The following is a 19,619-nucleotide window of genomic DNA, read 5'->3' as shown; positions in this document are numbered from 1 at the left end:
AAATGAATTTTGTTTTTATTACACACAACATCTAGGTCCCTTTACAGACTTCAAGACAGACTATCAAATAAGGCTGCCGGATGTACACTTCTATGGTTTGCATTGTTTAAAGCAGAAAAAAGAAAAGTACCCCCATTTAACTATGGATAAACAGATCGAAATTCTAATGAATTTCAGAATGTCCACAACACATTAATTCTAAAAGCAAATTTTATCCCTGTTGCATTAAAGACAGCGAACCTTGAATTGATTTTCTTCTCTTCCTTCTGTCAGTGCTCATAAATTTGCATGTGTCTAGCCATAGTTAACATTTAGGTAACAATTTAATATTTGCATAAATGGATAAAAACAAAACAGCACATTACTTGAATATTCATGATATGAGTGATAATAAATGAGCGTTACACTACATGTTATACGGCACTTTTTTTTAAAAGCATTCTACTATCTGCTGTGGTATACTGTACCATCATCAAATCAGAAGTCTTATCATGAAGGCACCAGGTAACACCACCTCAGCTTATGGGCTTTGGAAAGAAGCCATGGCACATCAGAAGTTAGATACTCATAGATGTTACTATATACACTTCTGTCTCTGGATTTCATACCCCCAGATCTGTAACAGGAAGATGGTAACTGGAAGCAGCAATTATCTGCTTAGTTTTTGTCATGCATCGAGTATAACTGGAAGGAAATACCAGTACGTTACCTTTGAACCTTCCTCAGGCTGCAACAACATGAGGGGAAATAAATCACTATTGTTATCTACAGTATTTATATAAAATTCTCCTGAGACCAATACAAGTGTGTCCAATTACCACCTCCTTAGCAGTCCAGCTCTCAGGAGTGGGCTACAGTTTGAAAACTGATCTAAGAACGAAGCATACCTTTCCTTCTTCAACAAATCTCCTTCCATTACAGCCATACTAACAGGCCTCTTCCGTTCCAGTGTCCCAGATTCATATTCATTCCCAGTGTGTGACAAGTGATTTGAATTAACAGCAGGAATTGCAACAAATGCCCCAGACACATTAAAATCTTGATCTGGAAAAAAGACAAAATGTATCATAAGACACGCACCTACAAAATGGTGCCTCAGTGCAAAAAAAAAAAAAAAAAAAACCACTACTGAAGTTTTACCTGCATAGGGCTATCACATATACAAAAATTCCTTACACTACAGGAATTTACCTCCAGGGAAGAACCAGTCTGCATGCTGAATAATTGGCTCAATAATTGCTACCACATGGACTGAAGTTGCAGCTGCCATTTCAGCAAGGGATCTGTGGCAGAAATTCATAAAACAGTTTTTATTAGAACTCCAGAGTAAGGAAAAATAAGAAGTTTTCATCTTGCTTAAATGGCAAATTCTGCTAAGCATGATGCATCCAGACTCAAGTACCACATAAAAAGCAACTTCGCACTTTGATGAAATTTAGAATATTCTAATAAAGTTTACAGCATTAAAAAGAAGCATATCTAAAGATGATCTGGATGCACAGTTTGAGAAAACACGTTTAAAATATTTTTTTTAAATGCAAATACTCTGCTGTGAATAGTCTGCATGTTTTAGAACAATTTGATGAGAAACTCTACACCTTCAAAGAAGTTTTGTTTTGAAGCATTTCTAAAACAACTTACCCTTCATTCTTTGCCCATAACAAGTTGGGGCCCAGGACTATTGCAACATTGCTGGGTGTCATTTTGTTAATATCACTGTTTTGCGCAAGCTTTGCTAAAAATTTGATTAAATACCTACAAAAAGGAAGGAAATCATTGAACTATAGCAGCAGGAACTCTTCCCACACAACAACGTATGCTAGTACACCAGTGATATTAGGACATAATTAGCTTTTATAGCAAATAGTAGTTCTGTTGTTCATTTGAGAGAACATTACAAACGTGGAGCATTTCTGGGTGAAAACAACTTAAGTCAAACTTCAAAAACTCCTAAAGACAACGCCCCAAAAGACAGAAATAAGATTATCAGATTTTTTGCTCGGTAGTTGGCTACTCTGCTTCTAACTCATGAAGCACAGAAGTTGAGTTTGGTAGAAAGGAAAACATCTCCCACCTTAAAAAAAAGTGACCTCCAAAAGTACTATGCTTTCAGAAAAAGATATTTAGATAGCGAATGCCTCAACAGCTATTTTAATATCATGTAACAGAATTTCCACACTTTTAGGAGTCAGAGTTTTATTCTATTTCATTCCCAAAAGGTAAAGCCAAAAGGAAAAATAAAATACGTAAGATGCGTCCAGGTGGTATTTCTAAGTCTAGAAAATGAGAGCATAGCAGGTGAAAAGTCAAACTGCTGCCAACACTCTTCCACATTTAAGTGGAAGAGTTCCAAGCATCACCACTTCATTACAGTCAGTAATGAATTAACCTAACTGAAAACAAAATATATATACACATGTATCACCACACCAAAGCATGCCAGCTACTCGATAGATAAAACAGAATGTCTGAATGGAACGCAGCCAAGAAAAAACTGGATTAGAGTTTTGGGTCATCAGCTCTGAGACAGGTGATACTCTAGCATTAACGCTGCTGTGCTAGAAGTCAGTACCTGCTCATTCATACCTGAAATTAGCATGATAATGCTTAGGCAATCTGTTACAAATTTTCCACAATTCTTGTAGCTTCTTATCCTGGTCCTGAATACTGCAAAGAAAAGATATTTCCATTACATCATACTTTCAGATCAGAAAATGACTGTTTCTTCCACGAACAAAGACTGAATTAGTTAATGCAAAACAGTTCATTTTAGGCCTAAATGGAAAGTTATTCAATAACCTGCTTTTCAAATTCGCAAATTAACAAAAACAGCTGCTGACAGCCCCAATACTTTGTGCCCAGTAGCCTGAGGTAGCCCTTGTGTTTAAGTGTGTTATTACAAGCAAGGTGTTTCACGAACATGTTTTAATATAATTACTGTTAAGTTACAACACAATTTAAAAAAATACGATACACAAAATATTTAGTAGTCAGATCAGAAAAGTCAACTGTGGGAGTTTGGACTTTTCTTTTGAATTCATATATGATAAGGAAATTTGATTAACATGTGTGCAATGTTTTCTGTACATCCATTTTTAGTACACTTACTTTGCAGCTTGCGTCCATTCATCATATAAACTGTACGTCATTAAAGGTTCTGGCAACTCTCGCAAATAGGATTTCAAGGCACCTGCAACGTAGACCAGACAAAGGCAAACTTCTTAGCCAATGCTTTCAAACTTCATTTAAAACTTTGGCCTCAGATGTGTAATTTTATCTGTGCAACAGCACCTAAATGCCAGTGAAACAGTAGGAAGACCTGGCATTTCTACAGTGTATCTACTCAGCACTTAACACAAGAAGTCTTCTGGTAAGTACTGTAGTTTGACAGAAACCTATATTATAGAACTTCAACTCATCCCTTTTCAGGACAGCCACATTATTAAAGCTACATTTGGCTCTAATCCCCCTTGATTGTGTAAACACTCCTGTCATGAGAAGAAATATGATACTGGAATTACTATGATCACTTGAATTTTAAACACGGCTCTGACCTACAGAGATAAATACATCAAGTGTGATTCGTATGTATGCTCTATGCTTGATCTGTGTTAAGTTACGCAATGGAGCGAGCTTCAATTTACTTTCACTCATAAGTTTCACTCTGCACAGAGAACAATATCTTATACTGCGGCAGGTAAATGAACAGAATAAACTTCCGTTATATCAATTTATACCAGGTTTTGATTCAGAACATTCACAATACCTGCAACAGCATGGGGATCTGAATAAAATTCATCAAGCTGGGAAGCTGAACAGTCCAAGGCAGCTTTCAGTTTTTTTAATTTGGAGGCTCCAGCAGCAATTCTGAATAAACCCTGCATAATAAGGATCAGATGCATTTGACTGGTACCACCATGTTACTACAAGCATGAAATAGTAAAAGTTATATCAGTCTCTTTTCAGAGCAGTTTCAATTTCAGTAAAATCATCATATATGGTTATGACCACGTTAGCTCTTAATGTGTTACAGCTATCTGATGATGCCTTAGTCCCCTCTCGCCTCTGGCCCTTTCTTGATTTTTCATTCTAGTTGTATTACATCTCAAAGATATTTCAAAGATATTTCAAATAGTGTCCAAGGCTTTTCTAAGAGATTTATGATTTATACTAACAAAAAAAAAAAATCCTTAAGCATTTTGTTAAAGCATACAGAGGTAAATACAGACACCAGTCTGTTAGTTTCACTGAGCTACTTTTTCCCATTCGTTCATAGGGCATGAAATGGTATGGCCTACCTCCTCTTTCATTCCTGTTTCCAAAAGCATCATTACACAGGCTTCAATAGGGACTGCAATTTCACGACCACTGCGTTTGAGATGCTCTTCTAAAGGCGTTCCAAACGCTGGTTTTTCAGTCCATTTGTCTAGTTGGAGAGTATCAAAACACTGAGCAATATATTTAACAGAATAACTTGAATTATGTTCCACATAAGAAAAGAAGAAAGCCTCCAGTACAGCAAAGGAATTTTAAGAATGCAATAAAAGTTTTAGAGCCCCGATTGGTAAAATCCCTCATATAATGAGCAAAGAGAAAAATTGGCCTGAAGGCATTCTCAAGTAAAAGTACTTCTGCATCTTTCTGGATGGCACACCACATACATGTCCTTTGTATAGCTGAAAGGTGCATGTCCCACTAGGACTCAACAATAATGTCACACACTTGTAAATTACACTAATCCCTATTAGTCAAGGCTCCAGAAGGCTTAGCTTCGCAATAACCTTTGAGAAAATTTTGCCCAGATTGCATGACCTGGGCTCTTCTTAAAAGTTTTAACTGTATTCAGCACAGATACATACTGAACTCTTAAGTTAACAGAAAATTGACTGCTGATTTAAAGAATCCCAATGCCTTACGTTAGAAATGCTATGTTAACAGCCCATCACTGTAACAATTTCATGAATTTTCATATTCACTTAATTTCTCGATTGTCGCTTAGCTCTGAAAGTCAAAATTGGCACAAGTGTTTCCTCTATGTACATCCCTTGTTACTTATGAGTTATTTTCCCCTCACATTTGGCCTTTATTTTAACTGAAAAATGCAGACGTAAAAAGGTTATTAATTTTTAGTTCAGATCCATTATTTCTTTCATAGGGGAAAAAGATTAAGACAGTCAAAGACTTTGTAAGACTCCTCTGAAGACTCAATGTTTCTGCAAAGGATTTAATTTGTTCTTTGTGTTTATAGAAACACACCAACTTTATCCCTCATATAGCTTTAGCACCTCTCATTCAATAACACATCATGAGGAGCACACGTTACTTTCCCCAGTTTTGCAAGTTACAGTAAACATTAGGAAGAGAGAGCGTAGTAATTTGTTCACAAAGTAATTTATATTACAGCTAGAAACATAACTAAGTCACATCCTATTCTTAGATCTTGGACTCCTCCTAGCTGCCTCCTAGCATGCCTTTTAGAAATGATAACTTCTTCTGAAGCACTCACCATATGCAAAGTTTTTTTTACAGAGTAGGTAAAAAATAAAGAATCTAAAACAGTCAGCTCTATATCCTGTAAATAGAGAACCTACCAGATAGTCACAAAGCACCTCTGACGCTGGGTAAGCATTATTTGTTTGCATTAGCTTGACTCCCATCAGACCTATACAGTAGAGAGATTCAATACTATCTTTCATCAATACTCTCATATTTCTTGGTATCTCCAGTTTAGTGGTTCCGTTTTTACAACTAGCATGTGGTCCACAATTCAAGATACTTTAGAGTCTTGCTCAGCTCAGAATATACTTTCCTCAGACTTTATTCAAACTTCTTGTTCACAGCAAATAGCAGATTAAGAGACAGTACAGTCACTATGTAGGATAGCATACTCAACAGCACACAGTGCATCTTCATACCAAAAAGCTGATACACCTAAATTTATGTTGACAATGAAGAGCTTAGTAGCGTAGAGAGGAAATGAAGCTGTCTCATTCACTTCTTTGCTTAACTGATATTTAGACACAGCAATCTGAACACTCAATTAGCCAGCTGCAGTGCAATATGCATATGGGGAAAAAGGGATGGCACAGAGGCAGGAAAGAAGTCAGCTCCACAGAATCTGAGGAGTTTTTCTGATTATCCCCTAGTAAACATCTAAGAAACAAAGACCTTACAATTCCTAATTCACAATGAAATTTTCATTGGCCAGAAGAGAAAGGAATGAATTAGCAACAGGTCACATGATATCAAGGAAAGAAAGAACACGAGTGCAACAAAACCAAAAATCCTTCCTTTACCCACTTGGGTATCAGACAGATCCTTAATATTTTATTAGTGTGTTAAAATATGACTGGAGAACTCCAGAGAACACAGCAAAGATGGAATTATGCTTGTGAATGTAAAATTGTTAAGTAGATCAAAATGGCCTTATTTAATAAGTCTGCATGCAAAAGAATTGAGATAAAAGAGGAGAATATTGTGCATAGGTGGCACAGGCAAGGAGAAGCATCAGCCAGAGCACAGGTTACTTTACCTTGATGGGCTTGAATTTCAGGGAGGACCTTTTCTAAGACTGCTAATGCTTTTCTATGGTAATCTGCTTGTGCTTCTAATAACTGAGAACAGAAGCCACATTTCAAAAAAAAAAACAGCATTAGCTTCTGATGAGCATATAATACAATACTAGAAGGTTTAGTACATGAAATGCAATCTTTGAGAATAGAGTGTCTACACACATAAGTGCTGTAATCAAAGTGATATCAAAAAACAATACTCACCATAACAAAGAATTTAGCATATTCCCCTTCTTTGGACACAAAGTTATACATGTCTGCTGCTAGTTGATCCTTTGAAGAAAGAAAAAAAAAGAGGGGGGAAATGCAAAACAGTAAATCAAACTTACAACTTACATACAAAGAGAAAACCAAGCACATTTATTTTGCTTGCAGTAAGTTTGAACTATTGACTCAGGCAGCACAGAAAGCCAATAATCCACCCACTCTGCTATACACACTCAGTGGTAGACTCCAAATAAGCTTATGGGATGGACTAGCGGCAGCTTTTCATTCATGGTAGGGCTGAAAGCAGAAAAGGCTGTCTAAGAACACCTAGTCTATTTAGGTGTCTATGTCTAACATAGAATCTATTTTCTACTACTTGCAGGGAAAGTGTGCACTGTGAAATTACAGTCAAGGTACATCATCTAGACAATAGAGTGCAATTCATTTTTAAAAGGATGTTGCTAACTATTCAAACAGTGTCATTTGTTTTCTTTCAGGCATTTTGAATGAATTTTGCTTAACTTCGTTTTATATATCAAATAAGTTGCCCAATAAAGTTAGCAGTTGAATTGTATAGCAATGCATTATTTAGAGTCAATCCTTTTATGCAAAGACAAATGCTACTGAAAGGTTTTTGGGGCTCAGCACAACTGCAGCAAAATGTAGTGTTTGACAATTGAGAAGTGAAGCGGCAAAGGAACTGCTCCAAGCTATAATACTCAAAGTGTTCCTTGTACATCAGGAGCTTGAAATTCATCCAGAGAGCTCTCACTTTATGGCTACTCAGTGGCCTGACGTACATGGATGCCCTGACCATCTGAGTCAAGGCTAAGACAGTTCTCTCTCTCTTAATCGTTTCAGTCTAAAACAGCAAATAATGTAAACGCCCATCTTCAAAAACAAAGTTTCTCATTAAGTTAAAGCAATTCAGACAAAGTTCAGCTAGCACTAACTATACCTTTAAGGCATACATTTTGTTAATGTATGTTTGTCCAGTCACTTTGTTTGCAAGTACAGTAATCAGATAGCCAGTTCCACCATCAAGGTTTACAGAAGCAGCCATATTATGATTGCTACAGTTGCTAGTGAGAGGCAACGTAAAGGAGAGGACTCATCTCCTACCTTGCATTGTTCTACTTTATTTCCAGCTTCATCCATCTCTTCCTTAAGAGATTCTATTTTTGAAGGATGCACTTGAAAATTTGTTCCTGAAGTCTTGTGAGCTTGGTTATACCTGTGGAAGAAAGGCTTCAGTCATTCAGTGAAACCTATTATTACAGAAGGCACTGAATTTATGGGTCCCTTCTAAAACTGGTTTCTTTTGGTAAGAAACAAAGGCAACAGTTTCAGAGATTTTCTCCAATGGAACTTCCTAAGGTGTTCAAACTATGCCATTTATGATATAGCCAGCATAATCCACAAATAATCAAACTACTATAAAAATCCACAAGAAATCCTGCAGCCTCTACCACCTACAACATGGGCGTTACGATATTTTAGGACTACCAACCCCAGCAAATACTATATAATTTGCCACCACAGTTTAAGTCCAGTTTTATATCCACAGTATGTCAAAGCAGGAAATAATTTCAATCTTGATTTATTTCAAAGTTTAATGGCATCCTGACTCCATGAACCTAAAGGAAGCATGAAGAAGCCTATGTTAAGCAGTTGCAAAGAAGTTGGGTAGCCTTGATAAACAAAACCCAGAGGGCTACTTCCCAACTCTGGGCAGCATAATGCTTTTCCAGATGCAAATTTTTACTTAAGCTGACAACGTAAGTGAACTAAAAAAAGATGAATCTTCAGCATTTTTCCAAATATATGTAGGTATGAAAGAGCTCCAAGATCTGGATCCAAGTGGAATCAAGAAGTCATGAGTCCTTTTTCTGAATAACTCAAATATAAGTGTCTTTTTTTGTAAGTATTAACAGATGTACAGCAGCACTTCAGAAGCAAATACCAGCATCAGATCAGACACCATGAGATGCTCACAAGAAGTTAACGTGGTTAGAGAACAAACTAGTATTAAAATTACTTCTTACCTTGCTCTTGCTGAATCCCAGTCCAACACCAACTTTGCAAGCTGTTTCCTCTGCTTCTGAATGTTAGGGATCTCTGACTAAAACCAGAAATCAAGGCTTATACTTATTTTTAAACTGTGTACTGCAATTACTAAATTTTGTAGATTTCAGACTCGCTTTTCAGCACTAACGCATGACTACTTAACACTGTTTTTTTAATTAACATTGAGATAAACCTTTTTGCTCAGTTTATACATAAATCCAAATTTATTTGTTCAGTCAGGGGGAAGTGACTTACCTCTGTTAGTTGATTCAGTGGATCTAAGATTTCTTTTTCGATTTGTACTTCATGCTGAGAGAGTTCCATTGCCAGTTTATTCTCTGCTTCACCACAGGTATCTAGCATTTTCCTTTAAGAATTATAGGGAGTTGTTGTAACATGAGTTACTACTGACTAAAGAAGAAAGATTCAAAAAGATTCAAAAATAATTGTGGCCTGCGTCCTCTGCTACCCTTTTGGAATTTCGTGTTGTATAAAGCAAGGCACTATTTGGTGGCATAAAACCAAGATGCCTCTATGCTGTCATTGGCAAATCTGGGACAGCTGAGGAGCATTATTAAACCTTTGTCTTAAAACATGGATGATAACTATTTAAATATTTTTGGTGGCTTTAAATCTTCTTCTTATACTGGCCCCAAGAATGGGGAAGTTACAATTTATTTCAAAGCTCATTCTTCCATCTTACCAGATGCAGGAAAATTGACCAACGTAGTATTTAGTCTTCTCTTAAGTCCCTTTAATGTGAAAGGGTCTCTTAGCGCTACAAAGCTAAACAATCACAGACACAGTCTCAGGTTCCAAATTCTTGATCTGAGCTTTGTTTTAAGTTTGTTCTAAAGATAAACTTTATTTACTTTAGAATATTTATCCAAATTCAGAACTCCTGCAACAGTGCACAAAATCGAACACAAAGGTTTTTCGGACTTTCTACACTGTCTCCTTTAGTATGTCCATCAACAACAAGGAATCACATTTGCTCTACAGATTTAGCATATTGATGTCAATTCCTTTCAAATGCTTTCATGCAAGTTGCAAACATGCGCTTTGCCAGGACACGGAAATTGGCATTACCTTAAGCCAGAAGCCATTAATGCAAATCTGCAGAATGCCATATTTATACTATATTTTTAATTTTAACTTGAGATAACAAGCATTTTACTAATCTATCAGGAGAGAAGTAATTTTCAAAAGCTTTTACGATAGATAACTCAGGTTCTTCATAAACAGTGCAGAGAGTCAGAATCCTCTGGAATGTAACTCAGAGCAAGCTTAAAACTTGTCCAGAATCACTCAAGAAGAAATGCTTGCTCACTTTTTCTCCCTATGGATTAGAGAAGGAACCTAGAAACATTAGTTTCATTAGGAGGAAAACTGTCTTTTTGCACCTAAAGTCTCTATAGCTCTGCAGACAATAAAATGGCAGACTGCAACTTATAAAAAGAGCCAGACACTTACCCCAGCAGAGTTTCATCGCTTAGCTGGACAGATCCTTCTTGCATATTTTGAGCAAGAGCTGTTAGAGGAAGCTTTTTCTATGGAACAGAAGGAATAGTGCTCATTTTACTTAGTGCTACTCATCCTCTTCAGCTTCCCAAATACATCCCCTCTAAAATTTTCTCTTCTTCATATGGTTTCTATTATATACATATCCAACTCATTCTTTGACTTTAAGAAGATGCCAATTCACAAAAAATTTCAAGCCTATTTAAGTGCACCTCCTTGAACAGTAGCTCTCAAGACTCTTGTTCTCAGATACTTTTAAGAGCACTTTCTTCTCGCTTAGTCTTAGATGGAACCACCAGCTCAAAACGTAAACTGCTTTTGGTCAAAGACAGCCAAACAGCTTTCACGTGAAATTTAAGTAGCTTGTCATTTATCTCCCTGAAGAGGTTCATTCTCTGTCCCCATATTTTCAGAAGAACTATTTTCCATTAAAAGGAAAAAGCTTGAATGTTAGTCATTTTTGGTTTTACATTTCTTAAAGTGGTTTGGGTATAGTTTTCCTAAAGAAAGCTAAGGGTTAGAAATCAATCACACATATAGAAACGGATGGCTTAACTTTAACCATCAGTGCACAAAGGTAATTCTAAATGTAAGAAGTCTGATCAGAGCTCCAGAGTATCTTCTCTTCTTAGTCGGGTGTTATGAAAGCTGCAAGAACTCAGCACATTGTACAAATGAGTAAGTGTCTTGATAGTACTGAGGTACTCCAAGCTCGAGTTATTAGAGCTGGATGGTGTATCACAGCTAATATTTTACCAAAAATAATACTGACATATGAGATGACTAGAGAGTTTTATTCTCTGGGATAATACGAGGCATAGCAGCTGATCAGTATGCAAAAGACCAGACATGATTCAGACTAGTCTCAGAAGACAAGCCAAACAGCAGTAGTACTTACATGTCTCTTATCAGCATCTGTACCATGTTGGCCCTGAAAACATGCAATTAATCGCTTCTGTGAAATATGGCACACGGATCTCACTGTGTCAAGACGTCTCTCAATCTAGTTGGGGGGGGGGGGGGCGGGAAGGAAAAGAAAAAACGAAACAAAAAACAGAAGTTATTTCCTTGGCCTCAGCAGAAAATCTTCCTATATCACATTTGGTCCTGGCTTGCATATTTTTCAAGTTCTACAGCTTACAAAAAGTTCAGACTCTCAGCAAAAGTGCCTGTTCTCAGAGGCACAATTATTCAGTTGGAGCTCGCAATGCCCACAGACTACAGAATGGAAGAGGGAGAAAATTCTGCCCCTGCTCTTTGTCATAGCAAGAGAGAATCAGTTTCATACTTGTCATCTGCAGTCTGGGATGAACGGAACATGTAGGTATTTAAGACACTAATCCAGGGAGAAAATTCTGAAAAAACTCTAATATTCTTTCACTGTAATACTGCAAAGTAGAAGGCTGAGATATATGTGACTGGTTCCTTACGTTGGCACAAACCTACATATTTCAAGTTTGCTATAAGGTTTTCTTCTCTGGCTATTAGATGCAAGGAAAAGGTTCCTACATGGTCCAATATCTTCAGGGAGAAACTAATGGGATGCAAAAGGGATGAGGAAGGAAAAAACAAATAGCAGATATTGCTGCACAAACAGGAGCTCAGTTTACCACGGTGTATTTGAAACATGACTCACTACATGCAACGTGAATGTGACAGATATACGGTAATAAACTGTTCTTTTACAAGATTCTAGGCAAGGAACTGACTATTTTATTTCAAGAAACACACCAAAAGCAAACAACTGAAAGTCTCCAAGTATACGAGCACTGGGATAGAACTGCTTATGGCACTGAGCTTGCTATGCACAGCACCAAAGGAATGCAGTTTATCTGCATTTTGATGACTCACCATGATTAAAAAGAGGCCCTTTGGAATGGCTTATATTTTAAAAGGAAAAAAAACCCATATAGTTTTCATCTGTAGAAATAATCTGAACAAATTCAAGTTTTCAGTACAGCTCTAAAATCACTTCCAATAAATTTTCAAGAGAGCAATAATTCTCCCCAAGTTTCATATCTATACATAAATAGAGATCAGCTCTGACATATAGAAGTAATTTTAGCGCTAGCTAAATTATCATGCATTGTGTTAGTTCCCCTAAGTGCAAAGTAACTGGTTTTAAAATAGGAAGTAAACAATCAGTTGGCTCTTCCATAAGTGGCAAATTGCTTTGTTCTAATGAACACCCAAATGCTGCAAATTCTCTTAGAGTGTTATACATCCAGATAAGAATGACTTGTTTTCTCCTCCCAAAAGGTTTGTTTGGTAGTCGTGAACACTGCTTGCTGTGACAGAATATGGATACCCCTTTCAGCATCCTCCTAAAGTGGTTACAGTTAGGAGGATGTAATTAGGTCCTAACAAAAGCAGCTGGTAAAAAACACAGCTAGTAAAAAAGACAGCAGAGACGCAGACTGAGAGAAGTTGCAAGGACAAAGATTACCGACTAAGAGAGGTAGAAACAGACAAGGAACTTGGTGAGGAACAGTGCAGAATCACTTCTGTTTGACATGGGAACCCCGTCCTGGAACACGCAAGCAGATGTAGGACAGGGCTCCCTTATTTCCTGAAATTTCAGAAGGGGGAAGCAGCTGTTCTGATAAGTTCTAGATTGGAGAAGCTCCAAAAGCCAGGCTTGTTGTCATTGTCTGCTGGACTTTAGAGCAGCACTTTTTTTTTTTTTTTTAAAAAAAAGTCTGAAGTGACAGTAGAAGAGAACCGGTATAGGATGGCTAGTGAGGAGGACCACCACTCCAGGAGGACTGAAGTCTCACTGGCTACATGAGACACTACGGGGATGAAAAGCTTTTCATGGCCACAAGATTAAACCAAATTCAGCTGCTCAAAAAGCTTGGTAAAAAGTATTATGGAAGAGTATGGTGCACAGAAATTGTCCACGAAGAGCTACACTGAAAGCACAAGGTACTGTTTTTTTATTTACTGAGCACATAGTAATAACCTCAAAATTAAGTCCACTTAAAAAGCCTGCATGAAGACACAGGAACAAGGTGGTACTGTTTTACATCTAGTGTTGCAGCTAAGTTTCTGTTGTGCTAAGATTAAAGACCAACACGTTCTAAACCATCCCCTATTTATGAAAACATTTATTTTTGCAAGGTCATATAGTTTAGACTTAAAATACTGAGCACAGGTTTTTATCCACACCCAAAACATGGCAACATCCAGTTAACTGAACCATTTCACAGATCCCAGTACACCAATGCAGCCTTGTCAGACATGCATGATGGCTTCTGTTCCCTAGACAAACCCTGGAGCGGATATATTCCTGACAACCTCTTTTTCCAGACAGTCTGAATGCCAAATACAAGGGGCAGAAGATTGATAGGAGAGACACTACTTCAAAACTTCATGATAACATACTCTTCCCATCGCCCCCCATCAGCTCTTTAGCTCAAAGACATCAGGAAAATCATGAAGGACATAAGTCTCCATTAAGCTACCTTTGAACTGAAAATGTGACCTAGAGGCCATATTGTCTGCACCCACAGGATGTCTTCAGTGTACAAAACATTATACAGCTGGTCTATTATACACTATAAGCGCATTGCAGAAAGTGGGTTTATTGCAGAAGCCTTTCCAGGACTGCTGAAGTATATTCCTCCTCTTTAGACAGGAACACATTTAACAGAGACTCTTGAAATGGAGTATTACACTCCATAAAACAGAAAAAGCTACTGCAATCTTATGTCAAAGCTCAAGCTAAACATAGAAAGGAACACTGTTGAAAACATGTTTATAAAGTGAACAGTACCAAGCTTTTAAGCCATTTAGTTAGATAAGAACCTCCCTCCCCTCCACAAGCCCCCAAGAACAAACAAACAAGTGAGTAAATTCTTCCATTTGGGTGTAGTCAGTCTGTTCTGTGCCTGGGAAAGCCTTGCTTGCAAAATTTTTTTGGCAACAAGCAGCAGAGCTTTTGGCTTTCACTTCTTGCTACTATTCTGCAGCTAAGCAAGAAAACATATGGCCCTTAAAGGCTATTAAGGTGTTCTAACATCCTTTATGCCACTTAAGTGTAAGCTTCTCTTTAGAAAGTAGCAATCATATTGCCAAACTGTTAGAATATTTGTGTGTCAATAAAGCAGCCCCCTGGAGAGAAGGCTAAACTGTTTCTGTTCTGCTCATTTAACCATTACTCAAGATCTTTTCATGTATCCTCACTAAATTCAAGTTTTAAACCTTGTACGCTCCCTCCATCTTCTACTTCAGTCTGAGCAGCTGGAGAAGTTAGTAATAAAAGTAGCTGCCTCAATTGCTTTCGTATTTGGCCTCCATATTTCATAGCCAGCTCTCAAACTTCAGCATATCAAGGTGCTTTGCAATCAATCTGAAGTAATCATTAAATCTGAAGCTCCATGGACAAGCTAGCATATCTGACTCTCCTTGCCAACTTGCATTCTGCCATCAAAATAACCAGCGGAAGAAACCAGTACAGAACAATAAATTTGTAATCAAATTTGTTTCATGTAATCAGTCAACCTAGTTAATGTAATAGTTGTAACTAATACTCTACCATAAATGTAATCTTTGGTTAGATGGCCTACTTTTAAAATACATCATAAATTTGAGAATAATTACTGTAAACTAAACAAGAAGCATTACATGTATTCAGAACGATTCCAGACTTTTAGAAGAAATCACAACAGTATCTATCTGCAAGCAACTGGCGTGCTCTCTGCAGCTTTTCTTAAGGCCAAAGTAAGCCGAGATCTTCATAAAATAAAACAGAATAACAAAATGAGACAGAAACCAGCTGTGCCTAAATCAGAACTTCTTCCCGGCTCATAGTGTGCCAGAAAGACTGGCAAGTTGTTAGTGCTAATGGTTCTTAAGTTTAACAAGCTAGATCAGGTAATTAAAAGCAAGAAGTTTTATCTGTTATTTTAACAAGCCAAATCACAGGATTTTAGAAACAGAAGTGCTTTAGCTTTTCACTCAAAATATATTATAGTTTTTCTGCATGCAGAGAAGTCAGAGCCAAAGTTATCTTTGTTTTCAACCCTTTTGAGGGCAATTGCTTTCCCCACAAAACTCACAAGGTTCAAACTTTTTAAAGAACATTTAAAAAAAAAACATATTAACTGAATTACAATACCTGCAAGAGATCTTCACTAAGTACCTCAGTTTTCTCAGCCCTAAAGGGAGAGGGAAAAAAAAAAAGGTCAAACTAATGAACACATTTGAGGTCAAAGACTGCAATAATGGTCATAGTGGGATTATAATAAATTGAACATTATTTGTTAAAAGTACCATAGCAATCAACACCGTGTCCACAATGGGGTACATAGCACTGGTTCCTGGCCGCTGCCCAGAACGAACATCTATCACTCGTGCAGCACGCGGAGCGACAGGGAGAGCCGCGCAGTCCGAGAACTCCGCAACGCTAACGCGCCGCGCTGAGCTCCTCACCGAGCTCAACAGGTATTTCAGACTGCACACAGCCCGACAGAAAACAAACTGGAATCCTGAATAACTCAGCTTGAATAAAAACAGGTATTAAAGTAATCTGAATTCCAGTCCATGTTGTTAATCAAGTAATATTATCAATGCACCTGAATGTAAAGGAATAGACACATGAGAAAAGTAGGACAGCCAAATTTACCTTTTTATATTTCACCACTGCAGAGCTTTATGAACCAGCACTAATCAGTGGAAAAGGCAGCGTTACCACCTTCCCATGATCTTCCACGCACATACCCTTCACCAGGAGTCTCCCATTGCCTCATTTTGCTGACCTTCCTAGATCTTTTCTATTGATTTAGTATTATTATCAATAAAGATTATTGGAAATTAATAATATTCCAGGTAAAGGTCTACTCTCAATAGAAAAAAATATCTGAATGCTTACACATACTCCCAGCCAAAATATTAACAATTGTACTCAAGCCTTTAAGCATACTATTCCACATCTATTTCCAATCCCAGTTTATACATACACTTTGAATTGTTTAATGTTGAACCAGATTTGTTTAATGTTGACTCTCATTTCCTGTAACGTTGTTTTCTCCTACCTTTGCTAGATCTACAAGAGAGAGAAAGCTATGTTTAGTTCATTCCTGATCTTTTATACTTGGCTGTTCACTTTTACTACATGTCTATTGCTGCTCACATGCAAAAAGTTCATTTTATTGAGGTGCTTCATCAGTTGAATACACCGAATGCCTCCAGAGACAAGATTTTTTTTTTTTTTTTTAAAAAGGTATTTGACTTGAATTTCATGGCACATCATCTGCTTGGACTATGAGTGATCCATAAAGTGCTTAATAATTAAATACTGTAATACAGTAATGCTCAAAACCCCAACAAGAGCAAGACAAAAGCCACTTAAATATTTTGATAGCAACATGAAGTGCAAGAATAGCAATATTTATTTTAGGAAAACTTCACAAGATTAATAAGCTTTTCTTCCACAAAAATAGAACAGAAGGACTACGCCCGATCAAAACTACATCCTTTTAGAAAGCAGTTATTTGAGTTTTTGGACTTTTCAGTTTTGCACATATGCAAAATTCCACTGGAGATTACACAGAACTACAGTCTAGGAATATACATCTTAAAACAGATTTTAAGCGTGCTGGTTTTAAATACAATCCAACCTTAAATAGCAGCTACCTACATCAGCTAACTGGTTCGATACAAGCACACAGAGATACTAAATGTTTCTGTGGGAACGAAGCGCTCTGCCTCAACTTTGTTTTACACAAGCACGAAAGTTCTGAAGCAGAAGAATTTTTCCATCCTTTAACAGACTCCCCAAGAGATGAGCCGTCCGTATTTCCAAAACTGAATTTGATACTGCACACATCTTTGAAGTAAAAGGGTCGATGATGTAGGCTGTATTTATCATTGCTCACATGGCTTCTGGTTTCAAACACCAAAAAAAAACCCATTTCAAAACCGTTCTCTTCTCAGTCCTGTTTTCATTACCAGCTTTCATGGAGTCAGATTTGTATATACCGTTAAAAAACATGTATGCCACCAACTCTGTAAGATGTTACCAAGTGGCACACCATTTGAGTTTTGTACCTAACCCAGACATATCTTAGATTGACTTGGTATTTAAGATAAGTAGCTTGATAAGAAATGTCCCAATGCATGTAAAAAGGCACCAATTGCAGCTCATCTTCAAATACGTATCAGGTAGAATCCTGTCCTGATCAAGATGGCACAAGACCTGGTGCTAGGATCGACCAACACTCATGGAGTACAACACCAAAAAAGGAAGCAGGCCGACTGGACCACATCTGCCTACCACACACTTGCTAGCCAACACGTTTCAGGGTCTCTGCTGCAAAAATGCAAGCTTCTTGCAAAGGAAAATACAACCATTTATACAAAAGATGAGAAATGTTCTAATCTGATATTTAAGAATAATTAACATTTATTTCCAACAGCGTTAAGAATTTCTAGCTAAAAACACCCATACATTTAACAAGAGATTAGCACGGCAGTCTATTGGAGGTCCTGCAGCCGGCCTGTTAGCAGGAAGTCAATGACTGTTTTTACCTGTCACATTAATGGAAGCAGGATGGAGTCTCCAAGCCAAGACTGCTTTGCAGAAAGACACTTATGATTGCGTGACTTTCGGAAGCGCGGAGGGGGAAGACCTCGCCCTTCCTGCAGGCCCACATTCCACCTTTAATAACGAAACCAAGAAAGAGCCACTAAACAACATTGCTTTGCAGCGACCACAACCACGAAGCAGAAAACGCAGCCTAGCAATAGCAGCACATCCTCTATCTTGTTACCGAGCTGTCACGGGGGAAAACGCAACAAACCAGAGGTATCTACAGCTCCCTCCGAACATCAGGTACTACTAGCTTCAGCTTAAATTTTTACATTCAACAGCAGCCTCATGGGACAAGAACTGCCTCTATCAACTAGAGAATTAGCAAATTTATACAACGTAACTAAATTTTGAAAGAGGAAAACAGCAAGGTCTGAAATACTGGATTACTGAACTTTCACCTATCATTGTGCACAAGAATACAATTTATCTTAAACTGAAACATTAAAAATGAGTTTAAAATAGATACAAATATAAGCAACTTGCGGTCCTCACCTTATACTGTTTATATAGATAAATTTATTTTTGAAGTATTCTACTCTAGCACTTTGTTTTCAAGTACCAAGCGTCATCTTAAATAGTCTGAAGCAAGTTTATGCTGCCTATGCTGCCGCCTCCTCTCCTAAAGGAGATTAGAGTGCAAGCTTTTTATATCAGGACTACCAGGCTTACGCATATACATGCCCATTTAAGAATATACACATATAGTACATATGCAGACAGACAACGGGAATTAGACAGCTTTTGGGGAATGAAACCCTGGAAGGCTTACGACAAAGCACGCACGGCTCGCCCGGAGCACGAGGCCCGTCAGCCCTCCGCTCTAGCAGGCTCCACCAAAGTTGCCAGAAGCGTATATCTAACCGGAATCGGTGCTTTTAACAGTTTGTCTGTCCACGCGTTTAGGGAACAATACATAAGACAAGTTTTTTCCCCATAAACACTCAAGATAGCAGCAGTGGACTGTTAATTCATCTCAAGCCAAAGTGAAGACGCTTTCTTCGTTCTTCCATTCACCTGATCGAGTAAACTGATTCAGTATGTATTATGGCAAAAACCAAGAGCAAAGTGAGTTGAATTAGTTTACTGTGTGATCCAACCAGCACTGTGGTAAATGCAGGGAACCAGGAAGTTGAGACTTTCCCTTTGTCAGCAGGCCGCCGGCCCAGCTCAGCCACACCGTGAAACCATACCCTCAGCGCGGAAGTTCTGGCTTTGGAAAGAAAGTGCGTGGCTGTGCCATTTTAGTTCAGACCGGAGTGCAGTTTGTGGGAGCGATCAGGAGGTTTGTTCACAATCTGTTTTGTTTCACTTCATGAATCAGGCTTAAAAAATGCAAACTAGATACCTTTGGGATGACACTAAAAGAAATGCCCCAAGCACCAAAGGGCAGCCAGCTCCTGGGACCAAGCCACAGCCAGTCCAGAGCAACACATTTCATAGCCATGCCTACACCAAGCCCTCCACAACTGTTCTGCTCTAGAGAGCTGACCTTGCTCTGCTGCGTGGGCTGGGCCCACGTTAGCAAGCAGAGACAGTCCAGCTCAGCGGTCTGAAAACCTGTCTGCTAGCTCACAGCCGCCACAGGGCAAGGCGACTCCAAAGCGCCAGTGAAGGAGTACAAAGGACGCTATTGTGGCTGGTCGGTGAGCGTCTAGGCG

General features: G+C 38.1%; 1 protein-coding gene across 8 annotated transcripts in view; it reads right to left on the bottom strand.

Annotated features, from left to right (window-relative positions):
• Positions 1-19,619, bottom strand: part of ARHGAP17 (Rho GTPase activating protein 17) — an 84,932-nt gene that overhangs the window by 10,562 nt on the left and 54,751 nt on the right. For all 8 annotated transcript variants that reach the window (XM_068908135.1, XM_068908137.1, XM_068908136.1 and 5 more), the window contains 15 exons: positions 15,487-15,526; positions 11,266-11,370; positions 10,320-10,396; positions 9,102-9,213; positions 8,825-8,901; positions 7,902-8,013; positions 6,777-6,845; positions 6,533-6,614; positions 4,299-4,426; positions 3,767-3,878; positions 3,109-3,190; positions 2,587-2,667; positions 1,642-1,755; positions 1,192-1,283; positions 888-1,044 (listed from right to left, as the gene is read on the bottom strand). In XM_068908135.1, coding sequence (XP_068764236.1) covers positions 888-1,044; positions 1,192-1,283; positions 1,642-1,755; positions 2,587-2,667; positions 3,109-3,190; positions 3,767-3,878; positions 4,299-4,426; positions 6,533-6,614; positions 6,777-6,845; positions 7,902-8,013; positions 8,825-8,901; positions 9,102-9,213; positions 10,320-10,396; positions 11,266-11,370; positions 15,487-15,526 — 1,440 coding nt within the window. The remainder of the gene's footprint in view (positions 1-887; positions 1,045-1,191; positions 1,284-1,641; positions 1,756-2,586; positions 2,668-3,108; positions 3,191-3,766; positions 3,879-4,298; positions 4,427-6,532; positions 6,615-6,776; positions 6,846-7,901; positions 8,014-8,824; positions 8,902-9,101; positions 9,214-10,319; positions 10,397-11,265; positions 11,371-15,486; positions 15,527-19,619) is intronic.

The sequence above is a fragment of the Struthio camelus genome, chromosome 15 (genome assembly GCF_040807025.1).
Source record: "Struthio camelus isolate bStrCam1 chromosome 15, bStrCam1.hap1, whole genome shotgun sequence".
NCBI lineage: Eukaryota > Metazoa > Chordata > Aves > Struthioniformes > Struthionidae > Struthio > Struthio camelus.
This window is presented reverse-complemented; position numbering and strand designations above follow the sequence as displayed.